Here is a 21,939-nt window from a genome sequence, read left to right on the forward strand (position 1 = left end):
ACAAATATTCACAAAGAAAAAAAAAAAGAACAAACTAAACATTTAGCAACAGTTGCTGGTCAGCAGCTCCTCTCCGGCTAGAAACTTTTCGACCAAATGTCACGAAGTCACGTCCGCGGCGACGTTTGCGGTGATCTGCGTGTCTGCTCGTGACACTGTGTGGGCCGTGACTGATGGACAGGCTGACGAATGAGTGGAGGCAGGCGCGGACCAGGCCAAAGTTGAGAAGAAAAGACAAGAGTGATGCAACATGACAGTGAAGACACGGAGGCGACTCGACTTGCAATGTACATATAAATATTGATACTTTGTTTTGGAGTCCTTTTAAAATGCGAGCTACAGAGCTACTGTCCACTTAACCGGCTTGTCCACTAAAGACTTGCCATCGTCTGACGCCACGTGATGCTGATGGATGGACTTGTTTACACGCCTTCACGGGACTTGAGAAGGTGTTAGAGCGACTACCACCATGACACCCCACTATCCTGTCGGTGACTGAGATAGACTAGCTGGAGACATTTTTATGCAAAACAAGAATCCATCCAATCAACAAGCCACAAAACAAATTAAACTCAAGCCACCACCGTATGTCTTTGAGGGCCCTTCACCCTAAACAGAAAATGGCTGACTTCAGCTGACGTGACCCAGTCACTCGTCCTCCTCCAGCGCTCTGGCGTGAGTCGTGGCCCGTTCCCGGCCGCGGGCCATGAGACGGATGGCGGCGGTTCTTGCCGGTCTGAACATTGAAGGGCCCCGAGCGCTTGTTACAATCTGTGGTCCCATGCGGTGCTAAATATAGACCATGGTTGAGAAAGACAGATTCTTATGGTGTGTTCAGGGTCAAGATGGACCCCTTTATCCATCTGCTCTCCACCACCTCATCAATCTTCTTTTTACACATCTTTTACCTCTCCATGTACTCCTTACATGTGTACTTACTGTATGCAGTACTTGAAGTGGAGCAGTATAATATTCAAGTATCTATCTATCTATCTATCTATCTATCTATCTATCTATCGATCGATCTATCTATCTATCTATCTATCTATCTATCTATCTATCTATCTATCTATCTATCTATCTATCTATCTATCTATCTATCTATCTATCTATCTATCTATCTATCTATCTATCTATCTATCTATCTATCTATCTATCTATCTATCTATCTATCTATCTATCTATCTATCTATCTATCTATCTATCTATCTATCTATCTATCTATCTATCTATCGCTCAAATCATTTTCAAATATAATCATTTTCGGGGTCTCTGTTCCTTTATTAATCAGATGCTGAATGATCGGGAGCGCGCACGTTCACAGATGCGCACGCGCCACGCTCGTTCTCAACAAGATGCGCGCATGCTTACGAGAGACCCCACACCACCCTACCCTCATCAGCTGTCACTCAAGAGCGGACCACGGGTTCGGATGCTGTACTTCCACGCGGTGGGATCTCCAGAAAAATAGGAACTGAGGAGCAGAACCACCCCGCCTCCCAGCCCAGCCCCTCCCCGGGATCCGAGCGCTGCTCTGCGGTGATCAACAGATCGGCGAGTCGGGGTTCCGCGGAGGATGTGTAGCGGGGAAGACAATACCGGTCGGTGCAAGCATGTGAGCGAGCCTGATCGAAGCACATGACGGACTCGTGGCTGCCGATTTCGGCTGTTATTGCTACCAGAGGTCGGTCCCGCTCCGGTGCAAAAAGGAAGACGGTTCGGTTGACAGCGGCAACATGACCCGAACATCATCACCATCATCCCGCACAGCTGTGACGGAACGGGCCCGCGGGGATCGTGGCACCGCTTTTACGCAGCAAACCACATAGTGACCACATTGTGTCAACGAAGGCTGACATGGACAAAAGAAGACGGGGGGCGTGAGGAAAGAAATAGAGGGGAGAAAATGAAACCATAAGAATTAAAGACTCGAGCAGAGAAAGTCCAGAAGATCTTCAAGTTTGGACCGAGCCAAGTCCAAAAACCTCGTCCTCCTCCTTCTGGCTTCTTCCTGGATCCTAAAGCATATTCACAGACTCGCACAGCGGTAAGCAATCATTTACTATTCATTTTTAAAGCAATTTAATATGAAATTATGGTATTACAAAGTGCATTTATTGTTCCGAACGTGTGACGACCCCAAGCTCATTGGGCTGCACGTGCACGCGCCTTTTCACATGCATGCCGGCCACACAAATAAATGCTCCCATTTGTAGGTCATATTTTTATGTCAAATTATATTTCTACGGGCAATTGTTTCTTGTGACATTTGCAAACATGAATGCCAGTGACTCCTGCCGTGCACGAGCGCCTTAATTGGAGCTCGTGCACGCGCAACGCCAGCTAGGCAGTTGTGTTCAGCAAATGTCATTTTTCTCCTTTGAATCCAAAACGATGCACGTGAACGTTACATATAAAACACAATTGGACTGTTTGTTGTTTTGAATAAATATGAAAATGAAATAATTTATTCGTGAGGGATTATATTAATTATTTACATTATTACTGTGGTTTCAAAACTGAAGTAAATGGAGGACCGTGAGAAAAATAAACAATACAAATATTTGGAATATTTTTGTGTAATGCAAAAACAGCAAGCACAATATTAAACGTCAAAAAAATACTATATAATTGATATAATTTTTTTTATAGCGAGTTTTGGATTCCTGCCATACGTTTTCTGTAAACTGCAACATCTCATCCCTTTATGAAGCCAATACTGCCCCATCCCCCCCGCCTGCCATCATTCAGGGCAGTTAACCGGGGGGGGGGGGGGGGGGGGGGTCGACCTGCACCTGGCAGTCTTCAGCGTGATGACACACTGCACTGATGCTTTTGAATGATGATCCGTGGGCTCAAATATTATGACTTTGCTCCTCCATGCTGCACAAAACCAGTTATTTATTACATTTCTTCAAAATGGGATGGATTTGGCTCAGTGAGCAGAAAGTGGAATCTTTACGTTGCTCACAGACGGATGATGTGTTCATCGCATACGTTCATCTTCATAGCTCGACCAGCACAATTTATCGTATTTTTGCAAATTGCTCCGTCCCTGATGACCTGCTTAACCTTTGTTACAACTCCTGCAACTGGGGGGGGAGGTGGTTGGATGAAAGTGAAACAGGGAAGTGGGGGTGCTTGAGTATTAGACACCTGCACTGAAGAGTGATGAGGAGAAGATTGTGTGTGGCAGTGGCACGGCTGAAGCCAAAATGCTCCTGTTCAAGCTTTCTCCTCTGTCGCCGCTTTAGTGCGTGATTGTGCTTTTGTGATCCACGCAAACACAATCGAAATCAGCATCTGGAAATAATGAAATTGTCGACTCAGCAATTAATTAGAACATCTATTATAGACTACAGGCCAAATACCGCGTATGAAAAAAAACCATCATCCATCCTGACTTGATGTCACATGCGGTCTTAATACATGTGAGCGTTTATGAGAATCAATACCAGGTTTGATTTTCCTGATAGTTAAAAGCCCGAATGAGACACTTGGGGCGCAATTAACGATGCTCCGTCAAGCTGAAGGCCCATTAGACTTTGCCGTAACCTTTTAAAGTGCATAACGCCTGGTGACTAAATCTCATATGGTGCGAAGGCAACATCTTCATTAACGTTACTTTCTCCTTTTCTAATTTGGGCTTTAAAATTGTCCCCACGTTAATGCAAGGATCAAATTTACGATGTAATTGATTTGAATAAGAAAAAGATAATCATGTGCAATTAATCAGGCTTTTCTGCCGAGCGCAACGCCCGCAGGAGGCTTTTTAAAGTCAATGACACGCTTCAAAGACGTCTCTTCGCTATCGGGGGCCTTGTATGCACTTCCTGTTTTTTTTGCAGTTGCGAATGTATTGCATGTTGCCAGTGGCGGGTCGATTATGCAGCAATTGCGACACTTAAGTGGCAGGTGTGCCCACTGATGATGATATGCGCTAACAAACTAGCATCATGTAGCTAAAAAAATGATGTAAAGTGTGTCCAAAGTTTTTTTATTTGTTCAAAACATAAACATGCCACCATCTAGTGGTCAATAGTGGAATTGCATCCCATATAAAACAAAGTACACAAGGACAGAGATTTTAATACATTGACCTTGCACCATTTTTTACATATTGAAATATTATATCTGTATTTTTTTTTGTAGATTTATCACAACATCCAATAATATATATTTATGAAAAAAATGAATATAAATTGCAATCTTCTGAATTAACTTCAGTTAGCTTCTGGAGGATAAAACGGAGGATAAAATGAGGGCAACTGTCAACATTTAATGGAGCTAGCATCCCTAAGGGAGCAATTGGCGAAGTTCCCGGCGGTGCTTCCACGGCACTGTATAAGTGTTTCCAGTATCTATTTAAACAGGGTGTCGAGCAATGTGCAAAATCAAGGTATTATGTTTATATCTCCTTTGGCAGTCGTGTGCACGCAGCCAGCGTTAATCCTCAAAGTTCGACTTGCTGAGGGGAAACGCCGTCTCGATTCCTGCCAACGAGTCTGGATTCCCTCCGACTGCGCATTGCTCTGCTTTTTTGGGTTTGGGTTTGCCAGTTGCTATGCGCCCGCATTAGAGCGGCACCAGAGGGGATGGCTACCACCGAGAGGTCACGCTAAATAGGCGCCCACTTTCGAGGCCTCAAGTGATCGTTTCAAATCACCTCGAGTTACTTGGGTCTATTTTTCGTGTCGTCATCCAGAGAGGTAAATAAAATGTAATGAGCCTAATTTGTTCACAAAGAAATGAGTAGAGATAAAAGTTCTACTTTTATTAAAAAAAAAAAAAATTAATTAAATGCAGTTCATTCATCCAGTTTCAAAAAGGAAGTTGGGTTGGCTGGCGACTATTTTTGGTATAAACAAATCATTTGGCATGGAGTTTCAGCTAGAGGATGAAAAGTGTTAAATTAGAAGCTGAATGTTGTTGTGAAAGGAAAACTACTGGGGGCTGTCCTGATATCACTTTAAAGCAGTTGTGTTCTTATAAAGTTGATCATTACAAAGTCCTCCGATTGAGTGTTGGATCGTTCGTGAGTAAAGAGCGAAACGAGGTGGCTGCTTTTTAATTTTTTTTGCTTGCAGATAAAGCGGCGTGTCACCTAGGCTTCGCTCACTAAGGCCGAACGGGCATTGTAGCAAATGTTGCACAGCAGGCACCTTCCCACTGGGAATGTCACTGCAACGTTGCAGGATGGATTTAGACGTACATACGCACGCACAGTCGCACGCGGTCGTGCCGAATGCAGCCGTGTTTACGCTCGAGTCATCGTCGAGCACGCATGTTCAAAGCGATATGTCCGACTCGTGAGTTGGCGCGCGCTGACACATTTGCATACTGGCTCGGGCCATCGCCGTGATGCAGGGTGACAGGTCTTATGCCGCTTCCCCTTGGGGGGTCCGAGGGGGGGGCGGAACCACAACGTGACAGGCGTGCATGACTGAGGTCTTTCATTCAGGGTCGAGCAATGAACTTTATTTGCTCCTCAACCGCAGTCAGCAGTTAATGTGGGAATATATGCCGTGACGGAGCAAGATTGCATGAATTGATTTATGACTTGCTTAACCCAAGCCATGACTTGCCTCGCTTGATTTTCGCCTTAGAACGGGAAATTACGACCAGGCAATTATGCGAAATCTAATTGTGATTCATGATTGCGGTGTGTGTTTGCAAGTTCCTACGTTTTGAAATCACCCTGAATGTAGCAAGGATGCTAATGCTAGCAGTCAATGTGAAATTCTATTGACGGGCTGAATGAAAATTAGCATCATGTTCTGGAAGTCCCCAAATCTGATGAATGTTTCTCTAATAGCTGCGCTGGAATATATTTGCTTAAAAAACTAGCTTAATGTCATAGGAAGGTGGGAGTGATTGCACAACAGTCGATAAAGACGCTCGTAATAATTTTACACGCTCGTTTTAATGCCCTCGTAATCCAATTTATAGCAGTTTTAATGCTCTACAGTGGTCAAATTGTTCGAGCAATGACTCAATGTAAACATTTTTACATTACAAAATAGCAACATCACGTCAGTGCATTGCGCATTCTGGGGACAGGCATAATGAGACATTGCAAATTCACAAATTGTAACCCCAGAAAATAGTCAATATCATTAGAAAATGCCAAAAATTAGTTGGAGTAACACTGATTGGTCGACATGTAGAGGATGGAGGATGCCGGAGTCACCCTGCCGTCCCTTTCGCTCACCGTCAGCTTCCCGGCAGAACCAAGCAGTCGAGGTCAAAGGCCGCGGGGGCGACACCTTGTCACCGCCTTGCCGACGCATCTCCTCACACAGGGGTTCAGGGGTTGGGGATGCACACACGTGGGTGCACACAGTCACACCAAAGTATCCGCCAGTGCACAGATGCACGGAATGTGGAGTTTCCATGCGGAGAGAACAAATTTCGGCTGTTTTTGCAGCTCGTGCAGTGGTGAGTCACTGCTTGCGAATGCACACATTACTCCCATCTCATCAGCTCCGTGTCAACCCAAACCCCTTCCAACGCCCCCCACCCCGCCCTTTGCGTCCCCTCACTCCGAAAGGTCACAACCTCTATTTCTGGGTCACACGCCATCATTCAGCCCGACATAAACACTCGACTGTTCACGCCGCCCGAGCTTCCTAATTGGCTGGTTCTGCGACGCACGTGCGGCGTCACTGTAAATGCCGGCAGCTCTCTACATGTCTCGCTAATTCTACTCAATGGAGCGTCGACATGGGAGGTTGCGCCTATAAAAATAGCCAGGACGCACGAATAAACACACACAAGTGTATGGTGGAGTTATTTTTGTCCGCTGTTCCATATACAGCACGCGTTAACCCAGACGCCCTCGTATGTTTACACGTCTTCTATGGGAATGTCCCTTCCTAGCATTAAGCTAGCTGGGGGTATTCCGAAGGGAAAATCAGTTGAGAAAGGAACCGTCGCAAAAAGTGTTTAATTGTATTTACAGTATTTCCATACTGTATAATAAAAAAGAAAATGATTGATTAGGGAGCAGCCAATCAGATCCGCAAGTAAAAGCATAAAAACTGAATTTGCAATATTCGTCATCGACATTCACTTTGTCTCCCAGGACAATCCTTCCTCCTTCTCCTCTTCCCATTTCTTATCCCGCGGACACAGCTAAACAAAGTAACGTTCATACATGAGCGGTTTTCCGTGGCCCTGAGGCCTCAAGATGATGCAAGCCAAGGATCACCCTAGTGCGATGGGTCGGACCAAAGGGCCGCCGGGGGGGGCGCTCGCGCAGATGCTCTCGTGCAGGCCGACGGGCTAATAATAATAATAAATTGAGACTGTATGCGCGAAATGAAACAACGCTAAAAACAAAACAAAAGGAAGGAGCAAAGGATGAAGTTGACATATGCGTGCTTAAGGCCTCACTTGAAATAGCTTCTTTATGCATATTGTTGTGTCGGGCCTGGTGGTGCGTACGGGATGCGATGATGCACTTTTCTATTGCCACTCTCAATGGGAACAAATGAACTCCTCTCCAGTTTCCGCCAACTTGTTTGGACCTCTCTCCGCTCGCGTAAACAAATCCACTCGTCCGTGTTTATTTAAAAAAACACTCTGTTCACCAACGCGTACCACCACCCGCACTGATTTTCGAGATAATTTTATTATAAATAAATAGATAAAATAAATGAATGATCAAAATGAAATCATTTAAAAGCTTTCACTTCTTATACTTGTATATTTATAAATAATGATTTCATTATTTTTATTTCTTTTGCTGGCATTCCTTCCTATGAAGATATTTTATGCAGTCGTAGTGGAACCCTGAGATAACAGGCTAACATTTCATGAGGAGCTTGCAGTAAACACGCTTTAAGGATTTCTTTTTTTTCCCTAGACCGGAATGGATTTTTCCAGAGTTTAAACCGCCTTGTTCCTCTGGATGACCTTTATTCAGATGCTAAAAACCCCCAAAAGTTTTTCCTTTAAAAACCTCTGTGATGTTCTTAGTCACACTTGTGGTGTTTGCAGTATGTTTGCAGAGGTGGATTTACCGTGAGGCAAAAACGGGCGATCTCGGGGCACCCCGACGTCTGATAAAAACGGATTAGTAAAGTTTCGTTCGATTTAAAGGCATTAATATTGTTTTAATCTGTCAAACTAAACATAAAACAGGGAGAATTACACTTTGTGTTTTTAAAACAACCACTTAGCCTTTCAGTCTGTAAGATTAATGCTACTGCTAATTAGCATTTATGTCGTGGCGCTGTAAAAATGAAGTAGTCGGATGTGAAGTCCTATTATTGGGTTCACGTTGAACCCCATAAATTTGAGTAAAAGCATTTTTTGTTTCCCGCATCAAACGTGTCGGCCGAGTGGGATGATTAAAGTTGCGCAGGAAGTTCGAGCTGTGACACATTGGCGGCCTTCCTTTCGACACCCTCCTTAAGTCTGCGTCGTATGGGCTCAGATTCGATCGCTTACTTCCGTTTTCATTCGTTGGCCATCTGCTGAGTTTGGCTGCAAAGGAGAATCAATTGTTAATGTTGGCGCCGACTTTGCTTGGCCATTTTAATCTTTTCTCGGTCACTGGCTGCAAGCCTTTTTGATCTCTTTGGAGTCCAAAAAGAAAGCGGTCACTGCAGGCTCCTGTACATTGTACAATAACTCAAAGAGAAAATGGCGAGCCGAGCCTTTAAAACACTTTTTTTTCTTTTGGTGGTGGTGGTAGGTTTTGATTGAAAAGACCCTGGAAGTGAAGCCACTAAATGGAATGTGTGTAATGTGGCTCATGTGGCTTTTACTGCAAGATGTCTGAGTCTCAACTCCGGTGAAAGGATAATATCAATTTTATGTTCATGTGTGGACGGAAAGAAATCTTATGTGCACACAAAAAAAAAAAAAAGAAAGAAAAATCATTACCCATGGGTAATCTATATCGTACGTATGTGTATCTATATATCTATATATCAATATGTGTATGTATCTATAACTATATATATATCTATATATATCTATATACATGTGTATATATGTATATGTAAGTCTATAGCTCTAAATGGATTTTTAAAATATCATAAAATCAAAATAAACCGGTTAAATAATGTGGTTGCATAAGTGTGCACACCCTCTTCCTAATACTGGAATGTGGCTGTGTTCAGGATTAACCACTGTCAAGCCCATGTAAAACATCATTTCAACTTTCTCTGATTTTATACTAAATAGGATTAGGATGTTTTTTTAGGCTTTTCCTGATTTTCTTTTTTTTTTTTTTTTTTTGCTCTTCAGCAGGAACCTGAAGTTTTTTGCGCTAACACCAACTGCTGTCAAACCAGAAGAAAATATTCCAAAAATATGCAGGAAGATTTATGCAGTACACCCTACTAAAAAAAATTGTAAGAAAACAAAACAAAAGGTCTGGGAGTTGACAGATAAGTATTTAAAAAACGAGCGCCTCCACGGAGGATAAACCATGACCCGAGTCCTCCTCTTTATCCTCTTCAGTGAGCGAGGTGAGCATGCTGATGACCGTCACATGAAAAGTGTTGAGGACGAACGTAATAGCTTCTCTGCTCCTACCAAGGCCGGCCCGGCGTAACCCAGCCGTGTCCCTGTGGCTTTTGTGAGCGCAGAAAAAAGGTCAGGGCCACTGCGGCACACTTGTCGTGTTTACAATTTGCAGCAAAGAAAACGTGTTCGTATCATACGTGACCTCAGGGCGGTGGACGGCGAGTAATAGAAGGACAGCAATGTTTGCTTTTTTTATATTTGTAGCACAAAAGAGACTTGACCTGCTTTTTATGCACTAGTTGCATTTTTGAATGACTGTTTTTTTATTGAAAGTGTGAAGTGAAAGCTTCTGAGCTTCCATCACTAACATCCTGTAGCTCGGTGAATCCAATGGGAGAAAAGAGGCTAATTGCTTTTAAAGCAAAAATACACAATGGAAAAAATCTTCACAATAAATATTCTATATAAATTTAATTTATATTCTAAAATGAATAGAAAAAAATATAACAAGCTAATAATTAATAGCTGTACTCATTTGCCCATCCCATTTTTAATCCAACAGTTTTCATTTCTAATCTTTTTTTTTTTTTTAAATGGAAATCTATGTTTGAATTTTCATATTCACTTCCTTTCAGTGAGCTTTTACGCACAGCTGAGCGTCCCACTGTGACCGTTGCTGTGTTGGTGTGAATTACTAACAGCATCACTTAGCGGGAGTGGGCGGGGCAGCAGCAGCAGCAACACAGCAACAGACACCCTGGTGGGCGTCACTGTTTATGTTCGCTGAATTATTCACTTCCTCTGGGAGCCGCAGATTATCAAGAATTCATGTTGACGACAAAAAGAACCATAATAGGACATGTAGCCGCTCTATGTGTGTGTGTTTGTGTGTGTCTGCGTGCCAACATTCCTAAATGTCGACACAGCTTTTGTCTGCTTGGCTGGGTTCTGTGTGAAAGGCCAAAGTGGCTAAATGCTAGCTCTATTATGTACATTATTTCATTATTATGTAGTTTAATATTTTTAATTACCGTATTTTCCGCCCTATAAGGCGCACCTAAAAACCTAAAATTTTCTCAAAAACCAACAGTGCGCCTTATAGTCCGGTGCGCCTTATATATGGACCAAATTCCTAAATTTAAACTGGCCCAAAGCAAATCTGACATGATGCATTAATGGTGCGCCTTATAGTCCGGTGCGCCTTATATAAGGATAAAGTTTTAAAATGGGCCATTCATTGAAGGTGCGCCTTATAGTCCGGTGCGCCTTATAGGCCGGAAAATACGGTATGTCAAAAATATGGGAAAGACCAGACAGAATTCAGTCTTCTTTTAAGTTGTCGTCTTTCGCTTCCCGTTAGTTGAAGTAAAGTCCAAATAAAGTCAGCTAGTCGTCGGTCGCCTCCATGACGTCATGAAGGACACGATCTGGGAATCGGCGGTAGTTGCTCCAGGATGTCTCGCGTAAATAGCGAGCCGCCGCCGCGGGGCAGAAGCCACATTTCATTACGCAATCCTAATTAATCTCCGCAGGAAGCCACGCGTGCGTCTAATTGATTGACTCATCGGCACTGTCGCGATACACGTCCAGACATTAGCGGTGCGCTAAGTGCCAATTTCACGCTAGCTTGGGGCGGCCCCGGACGTTGCGTTATTTTGAAAGAAAATTGTCAGGTGCTAAGTCGCAGCCCGCTCTAATGAGGCGGCTGTTAATCAGTCACTCATTAATGCTGTTCTATTGAACCCCGAGGGAACGTTGCTGGGATTTATATTCTATTAAGAACTTTGATTAAATGTGTGGCAGTTTTCATAGCGTCAATTCTGCAGAGAAATTGCTCTTGAGTGACAAATAACTTAAATTTGAGGGCGACACTTTAAGTAAACCTTGGGTAAGACCAACACTGGCCGAAAGGGTGACAAATTTTCAACATGGCCGCAGCCCACATTACTATTCATCATGCATTTCAAGTTAACATAATTTCACCCGCCGTAATGAAAGCAGAGAAAAGGCCCAAAGCCGAACAAGACTAACGAGAAAAGTCCTTATGAAGTCTTACTGTAGCCGATAAGAGGCGAGGAAACGGCAAATCCAAACGTGTAAGCTTCTTAACACAGTGAGTCAATATGGATATCAATGTTGAAAATCTGGAGTTATGTTTAAACGGGTGGGAGCATACGTGACCTCTAACGCTGGCCGACACCGAACATAATTCAGCGTGGGTGACAGGAAGTGCATAGGAGGTGTGAAGGCGTCTTTGATGGATGGCCGGGATGCCGAGGAAGCCAAACGCTGGGGGTTGGGGGAAGCCACAGCGGCAGAGTGGTGGGGGTGGGTATCGAGAGGACGAGGGCGATGGTGAGAGGTGTGTGTGTGTGTGTGTTACTCACGAGCAGATGTTGTAATTGTAGCCTTGTGATGAACCTCATGAATGGGATGTTGCATGAGAGCCTCGTGTGAGCACAGAGTCCTCCAACCGCCCGTGGATGCACTCGCTCATCTCATTAGACGTGTCAATGGCTGTGTGCAATTCTATGCCAAACTTGGTAATAATTTGTCCACTAGTGGGCGCCATCATGTTCTCCACTGTCATATCTGTAACTTTAAATGTGCGTGGTTTTAAAAGGCAAACACACGACCCGGCTACAGAGGCTTAATAGCGGTGAGCCTATTGTTTCCAGTGTGGTCAGGGAGGGGGCGTGGCTTGGCGATTCAATCCACGCCGCTTTCGTGTGCACGCGTGGTGCGCCTGTGTAACAATCCGCTAAGTCATCTCTCATCATCGCTCTTTTAGACAGCAGAATGGGCCCTACAGTGTGGATCGAGGCGGAGAGCTGCAGCTGCTACACACGCACACACACACACGTGCGCAGTCGTGCACACACACATGCTGCCCCTCCCTGTTTGTCCGATGCTTTACTTTAATAGTGAGACTGATGCCATTTAAATCTTTCGCTTCAATTCCCGAGATGCAAATGCAGCTGCATAAGTGGGTTAGTCAAGTCTCTCGTTGACATACGGTAGGAGTGCCGGGGGAAGGGCCCGGTCAGTGAACGCAGCACGCCAAGCTCCCGTTGCTTTGTTTTATGAGGAAAAAAAAAAAGAAGTCGCCAGAATTTTAAGTGTTCAGCAGGAATATTTGAAAGCTCACATTAACATTATGAATGTGACATGCACGTTCACAAGGCCTGCTAACGATGCAAATTACAACTATAAATGCAGCGTCTTGAATGCGATTTGCAAATGACATTGAGTTTTATTGAAAAAATAAAAACGAGTTGCAGTTGCTTTGACCAGATTTTGCAGGGTCCAATTGAACAAGGTCAAAAATCTTTTTGCAACAAACTCCTTTGAGTCATACGTTAAATTAAAGCCAGTCACGAAGGCTGCCTAAAAAAAGTCATCATTTGAGCAATACGTCTTCATACGATGACATAATGACTAAAACAACCATTTTATTTTTAGCAATAGCAAAAACTGCGAGTTATCTCCAAGAGCGCAGCCCAAATAAACTCCCTCAACTTTTTTATCGGCAATCCCATTTCCATTGTTTGCAGTTTACAGCAATTAACGCTTCCATAAACACACCATCAAACAGGGCGGCTAATAAACATGTGGTGGTGTCGTAAAGAAATGCACAGCCACCCCAAAAAGCGATTTAAATTCCAACATGCACGCTCTAATCCCGCTTTAATCCCCCATATGACATTTCACTGCGTACACAGCGATAGGGAGGCAGGTGCTAATCATGCATATTTGGGATTATTTCATCCTCGGTGAATGAAGTCCTCGCTAATCCTCGTCCGTGCCGCCGCTCGTGTGGAGTCATCAAGGTAAATCCAGCCTCGGTGTGATTCGCCGGCTATTATTAGCACGCTAACGGGCTCGCCCAAAACACGGGACGTGGGCCAATGCACATCCAGGTGTGCCATATTGGACAGCAACGGAGGCCTCGGGCGCCCAACTGTCAGACGTGAGTCTCGGCCTGCTTTCCTGCAAAATGGGAATAATATGAATAAAAAACACACATACACACACACACACACACACACACCCCTTCTGCCCTCCAAAGCTGTCACCAAAGGCAAAGGTGCTCCTGCACATGCGGACACACATGCGCTTTGCGCAAGACATGGCACGGAACATCTCATTCTGACTCACTCCGACACACAAACACATGAGATTAGGAAGTCTTTCATCCCTTGCTACAAATGAAACCATCATCACAGCAGCCAGCTAAAGCAGATTGAGCCCGAGTCACATTAAAAGGAGCCGAGGCCATCAGATTATGGAAGGTTATTAGCAGAGAGGCGTCAAATCTGAGAAGCAAATCATCTTCATCAACTTCACACGAACGGAAGTCCTAGCAAATTGCTCCAACACGTGGTGGTGCCTGTGGACTTTGAGTGACACTAGATGAAGTTAAAGAGGATTGCCCCGGCCGGGATGTGTGAACGGCGGAAATAAGGAGCCGCGTGGAGATAGCGAGCAGCCCTAATTTGAGCCACCAGCGCTAGTGAGTGGATTTAGAGCAAATCAAACGAACATCGCTTATTGTTCGCGGCTCTGCATGATTAGCAGTCGAGGAGGCTTGAAAGTGAAGATGGGGGATTATGGAACTGGACGCTTGACATAAAGCATTTAAGTCAAGAAGGGCCTTTCTGGAGACTTTTCCAACTGGTGTCCTGACATGACTCCTTGCAGAAAGTAGAAGTTTCCAAGCTCAAAGTGCTAAATGCTAATGTAGCAGAGCATCTGGCCAAACTGGGAAAAAAAAAAATCGTTGTCAATTTGAAGTAGATTGGGTTATTTTTACCCAAGGTTGGGTTAATTATTTTGACCCAGCAGAGTGTTTGTACTTGGTTTGTCCCCTCTCCACCCTTCCAACACGCCCACCCCCGCTCATCCCGCCTCTCCCACCTCCAACCGTGACCCATTTTGCAGGGGGATGATGTGGGGGTAAGTGAGGGTCCATTGTTGAGCGCCACAAAAACGCCCTGCCTCCTTCCCATCCCGCCGCCTTTCGCGCAAGTTGGCACTCGGGCGGCGACGCCACAAACGGACGGATCGTTACTTTGAGGCGGCGGGTTAACGATGGCGGCGGGAAGAGGAGGAGGAATAAGGAAGGAGCAAGTGAGTATATTTCACTTTGCTTCTTGGCGTGTTTCGTGGAGTCCAAAGCACAGATGCTGTGCCCCCCCCTGCAACATACGGAGACGCTTTGCCTTGGGACAACGTTAATGAGGCAACTTTGACTTTCCGACCACGTGCGCCGTCCTCGCATGTTTTGTCATTGTCCACGCCCTCAACGGCGGGGCGGTTCATTTCTGCAGAATTTGACATGTGTTTCTGCTTTCATCATTGCCATCCCTCCATCATCCATTTTTTTGTGCATTCATCTGAGGAGGTTTAATGGATGTGTAATGATGATCAATGCTGATAACAAAGTTTTGTTTGGACTCACTTGAAGGAAGGGGAAATAAATTTAGTTAAGATATGCACTGCAAAAGCTTTTTCTCAGACTTTATAACCCAATTTGAATTTTGCGCATGTACCTAATGAAGTGTCTGGAGAGGAGCAAACAAATAAAAAAACAAACATGAACGCATTTGAACATGAACAAATTATTGTTCTTAATAGCTTATTAAGCTTTTTTTTTTTTTTTTCTCATATACGCTTTGCATGCCAGAGTCAAGTTCAAGCGGGGGCTAATGAAGCCGTTAGCCGGACACGGTCTCATTAGAGCTTTTTGCAAACCATTTGCACCGTGTTTATTATCCACGCTGCCCCTTTAGCTGCCCGTCTATTCAAAACGAGAGTATGCATATATATGTACATGCATCTGCATATAATAGAGCCTTGCGGGCATATGAAATATTTAACTAGGCAAATAGTTTACAGGCAAAAAGGCATAAGCTTTTTTTTTTTTTTACTCACTATGCAACTCATTTCATAGAAATGTACATATATATATTTGAGTCTTTCTATATTTACATTTTTTAAGATAATCTTCAAAACCAATTCTTGAAATAAATGACCTTGATATTCAATTCATAGCTTCATGTTATGTATTTGGTGGCTCACTGCCACCCTTGGCCCCAATGCAAGATGACTGTAACTGCCCAAAATGAAACTTTGCCACATTGACCTGTCGACAACCTGTGCACGCTTCCAAAGTCTCTGACACAACGTCCACCAAATCGCTGTTCACATTTGTATGATGGTAACATTGTTGTGTTGTGTTGTGTTACTTTTGCGTTGCTGACTCATGCTGCCGCTAACTTGACATGCTGAGTCAGCTTCTTCAGCCTCCGACTGCCCCCCACAAGCTCCCGTGGACGCAAATAAGATGTGAAAGCAAAATGCCAAGTTGTATAAAATACTCAAACAGCTGGCGAACGTAAATGAAAGCAGCGCCTCTTTTGGTTGGGAGGTGCTATGACACCTCCCAGTGTATTCTTTATAAAAGGCAGCTGTTTGCTGATTTACTAATCTTACAATTTTAGAAAAGAAAATGTCCTCCAATATATTTGTGTAAAAAATTGTTTTTTTCTCAATTTATTCATGACTTGACTTACTCAATACAGACATACATACGGTGTATAGAGATTAGCAATGCGGGCTAACAATTAGCTGATAACATCACGTTTTCACCATTCAGCAATTTATTTTTATGGCTGAGAAGAGAATAGTGACCTTGTAGGGAAAATGTATTTGAATGGCACAGATTAGGTTGGGAATAAATCACCCGCTGTTGCTGTCACCGCTCCACATGTGACAGTGGATAGGAAAAGATTTGCATAATTTGAAAATGCGGCCTTTTTAAACACATCAAAGCGCCTCCATGATTTGCCGTTTTATCGTTCCAAACTTTGTACGCACGGGATGCGCCACATCAAAAGAGCCGTTTAACCTCTCGTGGCCTGCAGTGAAAAGGACAACACAAGGAGTTATGTAAAGACAATGACAGACCAGTATGGACTCCCCCGCGTGCGTGTGTGTGTCACAACTCACAACTTGTAGCGTGTCCTCACACCGTGAACCGGGGGAGCGCACACGTAAACGATTCCTGACATGTTTCTTCTAGCGGCGTTCTGGCCGTGTCCTTATACGGTCACGGTGATGGATGCACACGCTATCGTCGCAAGCATTCTTGAAAAACAATTCCTCTATCCGAGCTGAAAGCAAGGACATAAAACAGAGTTCTTTGACTTGGGTTATGTTTCACAAAAGTTGGAAATTTAAGACCTCTGGCTTGTGAATGAAAGATGGATCATGATGAACAATTAATAAAAGAACAAAGGTTACATCAATGGTCACGGTTTCAAAAATGGTAACACAACACATTCTCTCGGTGTAAAAAGTAGGACTGAAGAAGTTTGGTTGGACATTGAATAATCTTGATCGAGTAATCTTGAATTACTTTTTGCAGTGCCAAACAAAAGTGTGCTCCACCTAGTGGCCGACAGTGGAATTACATCCAAATTAAAGATGTGGCAGCACAAAATACCTGCAACCGGTTTGAATTTAAATCCTCAGCCATATTTTTATTCTTGCTGCTTTGAGGTCGAACCTTTGTGAGCTCCGGCCAAGATATTTCCTACTTGAATGCTTCGTTAAGCTTTCAACCTGCTGGCTCAGGAGACGGACCCTGGAATCCCTTTTTAAATCTCCGCCACTGAAGGCTGGGATTTTCCAGCAACCCACATCGTGTCCCGCTCTTTCCAAGACATCGACTCCCGAGGGAACAACACACGAGCACAATGACATTTACCTCTCAAACGAACACAACCCCGAAAACTGCACCTCCTTGAGAAGAAGGCTCACTAAGAGGATTTATTTCTTCCAAAAAAGATAGAAAGCGTGTGTTTGGGGGTTGGGAATTCCCTATATGGATTATTTCATCTCCTGGCTGCTGCGCAATGTTTTTTTTTTTTTTTTTTTTAATGCTGATATCCTCTTTCCAGCAGTGTTTAATTCCCTTAAGAGGCAACTTGACAGCAGCTTCAAAGTGACACCGAGCTCCCAAGGTTTATGCTGCACGAAGCAAAAGAGCAAATAAATGGGCTCGGGGGTCTTTGATTTTAAGCACGGAAATGACACATCTCTTAAACTAACGTTAGATTTTCCCTCCGAGTGCTCTGATGATGATGCGAAAAGCTTTTTGGAGCTGTGGGATTGGAGGTCACTCTGACGGCGTCGACATGACCTCTGCTAAACGTGGCGAGTTGCGAACAGAATATTCTGTGCCACAGTCTAAAAACGTACCAGCTCGGTGAAATGGTTGTCTGTCAAACGTATTTTACACTCGGTACTTAAGTTGAAGTGCAGTGAAGATGCTTGTGTAAAAAGACGCTTGTAAAAGTACTGAGTCAACTCCTTAACTCTAAGTATATGCAGTCAAGTGTATTATATTAAATTATAAACTATTCTTTTTTTGGTGTGTGTGCTCATGCTGTGGTGTTTTTTCGACCCTCCCCCCCGCCCCCCTCCCCCAGAGTCTGTGAGCAGGTGAGAGAGGGACACTGTCTGCCCCACTGTCCAGCGACACCATGAGCTGGAGCTTCCTCACGCGGCTGCTGGAGGAGATCCACAACCACTCCACCTTCGTGGGGAAGCTGTGGCTCACCGTGCTCATCGTCTTCCGCATCGTCCTAACGGCCGTCGGGGGGGAATCGATCTACTACGACGAGCAGAGCAAGTTCGTGTGCAACTCGGGGCAGCCGGGCTGCGAGAACGTCTGCTACGACGCCTTCGCCCCGCTCTCGCACGTGCGCTTTTGGGTCTTCCAGATCATCCTGGTGGCCATGCCGTCCCTCATGTACATGGGCTACGCGGTCAATAAGATCGCACGACTGGATGAAGCCAAGGGAGGAGCCGGTGCCGTGGCGGTGAGAACCCCCGGGGGAGGGGGCTACACGCACAGGAAGCCCAGGAAGATCTGCTTCGGGGCACGGCAGCATCGAGGCATTGAAGAAACCGAGGAGGATCACGAGGACGACCCCATGATCTACGAGGTCCCGGAGATCGAGCCTCCCAAAAGGCCTCGCGATCCGCTGCAACCCACACCCAGACCCAAGGTTCGGCACGACGGTCGCACGCGCATCCGGGACGAGGGGTTGATGCGGGTCTACGTTCTGCAGCTGGTGAGCCGCACGGTGCTGGAGGCGGGCTTCCTCGCCGGTCAGTACTTTCTGTACGGCTTCCGCGTGATGCCCGTCTTTGTGTGTTCGGGGAAGCCTTGCCCCCACAGCGTGGACTGCTTCGTGTCCCGGCCCACGGAGAAAACCATCTTCCTGCGTATCATGTACGGCGTCACCGTCCTCTGCCTGACGCTCAACGTCTGGGAGATGCTCCACTTGGGCATCGGCACCATCTGCGACATTCTCCGCCGGCGCCGCTGCCCGCCTCCGGACGACGAGTACCAGCTGGGCTTGCTGGGCCCCAACGTGGGCAGCGAGGGCCCGGTCGGGGTCGCGGGACCGGAGGTGGGTTCCGAAGGCGAGGCGGGCGGCGACGGCCCCGCCGACTACGTGGGCTACCCTTTCTCCTGGAACACCCCGTCGGCGCCGCCAGGCTACAACATCGTGGTGAAACCGGAGCAGATGCCCTACACCGACCTGAGCAACGCCAAGATGGCGTGCAAGCAGAACCGGGCAAACATCGCCCAGGAGGAGCAGCAGCAGTTCGGCAGCAACGAGGACAACTTCCCCACCGGGGGCGAGGCCCGCGTGGCCCTCAACAAGGACATGATCCAGCAGGCCCACGAGCAGCTGGAAGCCGCCATTCAGGCCTACAGCCAGCAGCACCGCGCCGAGGAGCAGCTCGGAGACAGCCAGGACGACAAACCCCAGAGTAACATTATCCAGACTCAGCCTCACAAGGAACGCAAGCACAGACTCAAGCACGCCAAGGGTGGCGGCAGCAGTGGCGGAGGCAGCAGCAGCAACAGCAGCAGCAGCAAATCAGGAGAGGGAAAACCCTCCGTTTGGATTTAACCGGACCGACCGGACTGAAAACCGCCAGTGCCTTAGAGCAGGGGTTCTTGCAACTTTTGGGTCCAGGAATTCAGGAGTTTTTCCGCCTTCTAATCATCATGCGGGGGGTGTCCAAAGTCCAGCCATGTGTATTTCTTTTTTTTAAATCAGCTCACATCATTCACTAAGAATAAAAAAAGGCACTGTTAAAATGATGGCTGCTGAAAAAGCCACATGCCTGTGGGTGGCACTAATAATAATGATAATAATAATAATCTTTTAAAGACCATATCACACACAATGTGCTTCACACTATTGAAAATGTTTTGAAAAATGTGTGCCCCTGGACCCAAAAAGTTAAAAAACACAAACCCTGCCTTAGAGAATCTTGCGAGCTGGACAATTTCTTTTTTTATTGTGTATGAGACGATGCAGCTGATGCTTTTGTCTGGGGCTATTGTTGTCAAACATTTTTGACAACTATTAGTGTCTCACTCCTCTAAAGTTGTCCTCATTGTCTGCCTTTTCGAAGGGGAAATTGTCCAATGAGAACACAAACTCAATCCCGACCGGATTCCGCTCCCCATTTCAGAATGCAATAAAACCATGGCCAGTGACTTTTCCTCGAGAAGTGACGGGATCAGTGTTCCGTCCCGCCTTTATATGAATTTAACAGTATTTATGTCTCGTGTGTCTTGTTTGCCTTCCGCTTCATATGTCCTTGAACATGGTGCATACTTTTCCATACTTGCCATACGCCTGGCAGATGACTGCCCCCTGTTGACGGCTGTGGGTATTGCAGTGCCCGCTGCCTCCTTCAGCAGATGGATCTGAAGTCTTCCTGTTGGTCTGAGCTCATGTGAAATTCTTGAGAGGTTAAAGCCATGAAAAAAAAAAAAAAAAAACACACACACAATGAGACCAAACACTGTTTCGTGTCATATGTCAGTGCCAAGATTTCAAGCGTCGGAATGCCGTGGCCATGCTTACTCCAAACGCCTGCGTTGGGACCAACCCTTTTGTAAAAGTCACCTGTCTTTCTTTTTTCTACAATGTATGTGTGTTGAAATTTAAAGTAACGTCGACCACAAGAAGAAGCCGAAGTTTGTTTTTATACGGAATTATGGCTTTTTCTTCTGCCCCATTTTTTTTTTTTTTTGTATAATAGAGGAAAAAGTGCAGAAGATGGAAATAACTGTGTGAATATTTATCGTTGTGATTGAAATTGCCTTCCAGTTGTAAAACATAAAAGAAAAGGGGGGGGTGACAGTCTATTTTTATAATATCTATGGAGAGGGCGAGAGGAAAAAAAAAAGAATTTCGCAATGTTCCAGGGCTACAAGGGTACAAGTCACCCGCCCGGGTGCCACATAGTGTCAGAATGCCCCCAAACGAGTTTGTGTTTTCCCAGCTTAAAACGCTTGGGTGAATGCAAAACAAAAGCAGCCAAGCATGAACAGATACGCCCGCCAACTGAGATGGCGACACCCGAGTCACGTTTTGAATAGAAGAAAGCAAAAGCTTAGAATGCCGATTTGCAGGTGATGAGTTACATCCTCTCCAAAGAAGACTGTGTATTTAAGTACCATGAAAAATCTTCTGCTGACGTGGCGGCTTCAGAGTGCCTCGTTGTTGCGCCATCGAAGAAAAGCCACACGTTCGCCATTTTGAAGGCTCATTTTATATAATTACCGATTATTTTTAATCGAATTTGCCAGGGTTGATGACATCACACTTGTCTTCAGTGTCAAATTAACTTATTTTCCCTTTACAGGGACTTTAATGCTCTGTGGATGAAATTTAAATTTTTTTTAGCTTCGTCACCATTTGATGAGCCCTGAAATACCACATTCATGAGAACCATCTTAATATTTCCACAGTAGCCAGCGTCGCGCTGCATGCATTTCAATGCTGAATCCGATTATACCGTTGGATCTACTCAAGCATGTGATATTTCAAGATATGGTATTCAAGATGTGATATTCTGTCGCAATGACGGATGATGGATTAGTTGATGCAAGAGGCGCCAAGTGATAAAATCACGGGATTACCCTTTGTATTTTACGTTTGACAGTTATCAGATGAAGGTTTTTAGTGACTGAGTCCAACTGTCAAGTCAAACGATGTGTGCTGTCATGTGGCTGGGCTGCATTCTTTCCCTTCATGATATGATTACCGGAAAAAAAACAGAAAAAAAACCAATAGGATGGTTTTGTCACTGTTACAAATGTGTGTTTTCCTATGCCTTTAAAAATACATGTAAGTCAATTTGTTTGCAAACCTTTTTTTTTTTTTACATTCTGTATTGGGTATATTTGAGATGCATGTTATAAAAGAATTATTTTCTTAAGAAAAATAAATGCCAAAGAAAGCAAGTGATCAGGATTCTTTTTCTCAATATTGTTTGCATTACTTTGATATACTTCCCTCCCAGATTTTTTTATTTTTTATTTATTTAATTGTTTAGAAAAAAAAAACTTACGCG

General features: G+C 44.8%; 1 protein-coding gene across 2 annotated transcripts; it reads left to right on the forward strand.

The window, feature by feature from the left end:
• The first annotated feature begins 1,354 nt into the window (after positions 1 to 1,354).
• Positions 1,355 to 21,829, forward strand: gjc1 (gap junction protein gamma 1). 2 transcript variants are annotated; one of them, XM_061303432.1, is made up of 2 exons: positions 1,355 to 2,047; positions 17,976 to 21,829. In XM_061303432.1, exon 2 carries the CDS (start codon positions 18,030 to 18,032, stop codon positions 19,473 to 19,475), a length of 1,446 nt encoding a protein of 481 aa, XP_061159416.1. In that variant the 5' UTR covers positions 1,355 to 2,047; positions 17,976 to 18,029; the 3' UTR covers positions 19,476 to 21,829. The 2 variants fall into 2 exon arrangements, with proteins under 2 accessions (XP_061159416.1, XP_061159417.1); XM_061303433.1 differs by lacking the exon at positions 1,355 to 2,047 and adding an exon at positions 14,453 to 14,610.
• The last annotated feature ends 110 nt before the right edge of the window (positions 21,830 to 21,939 follow it).

The sequence above is a fragment of the Syngnathus typhle genome, linkage group LG17, assembly GCF_033458585.1.
Source record: "Syngnathus typhle isolate RoL2023-S1 ecotype Sweden linkage group LG17, RoL_Styp_1.0, whole genome shotgun sequence".
Classification (NCBI taxonomy): Eukaryota; Metazoa; Chordata; class Actinopteri; order Syngnathiformes; family Syngnathidae; genus Syngnathus; species Syngnathus typhle.

What these genes read in the sequence shown, in the direction of transcription:
- gjc1 (XM_061303432.1), top strand. Translation starts at nt 18,030, where the DNA reads ATGAGCTGGAGCTTCCTCACGCGGCTGCTGGAGGAGATCCACAACCAC.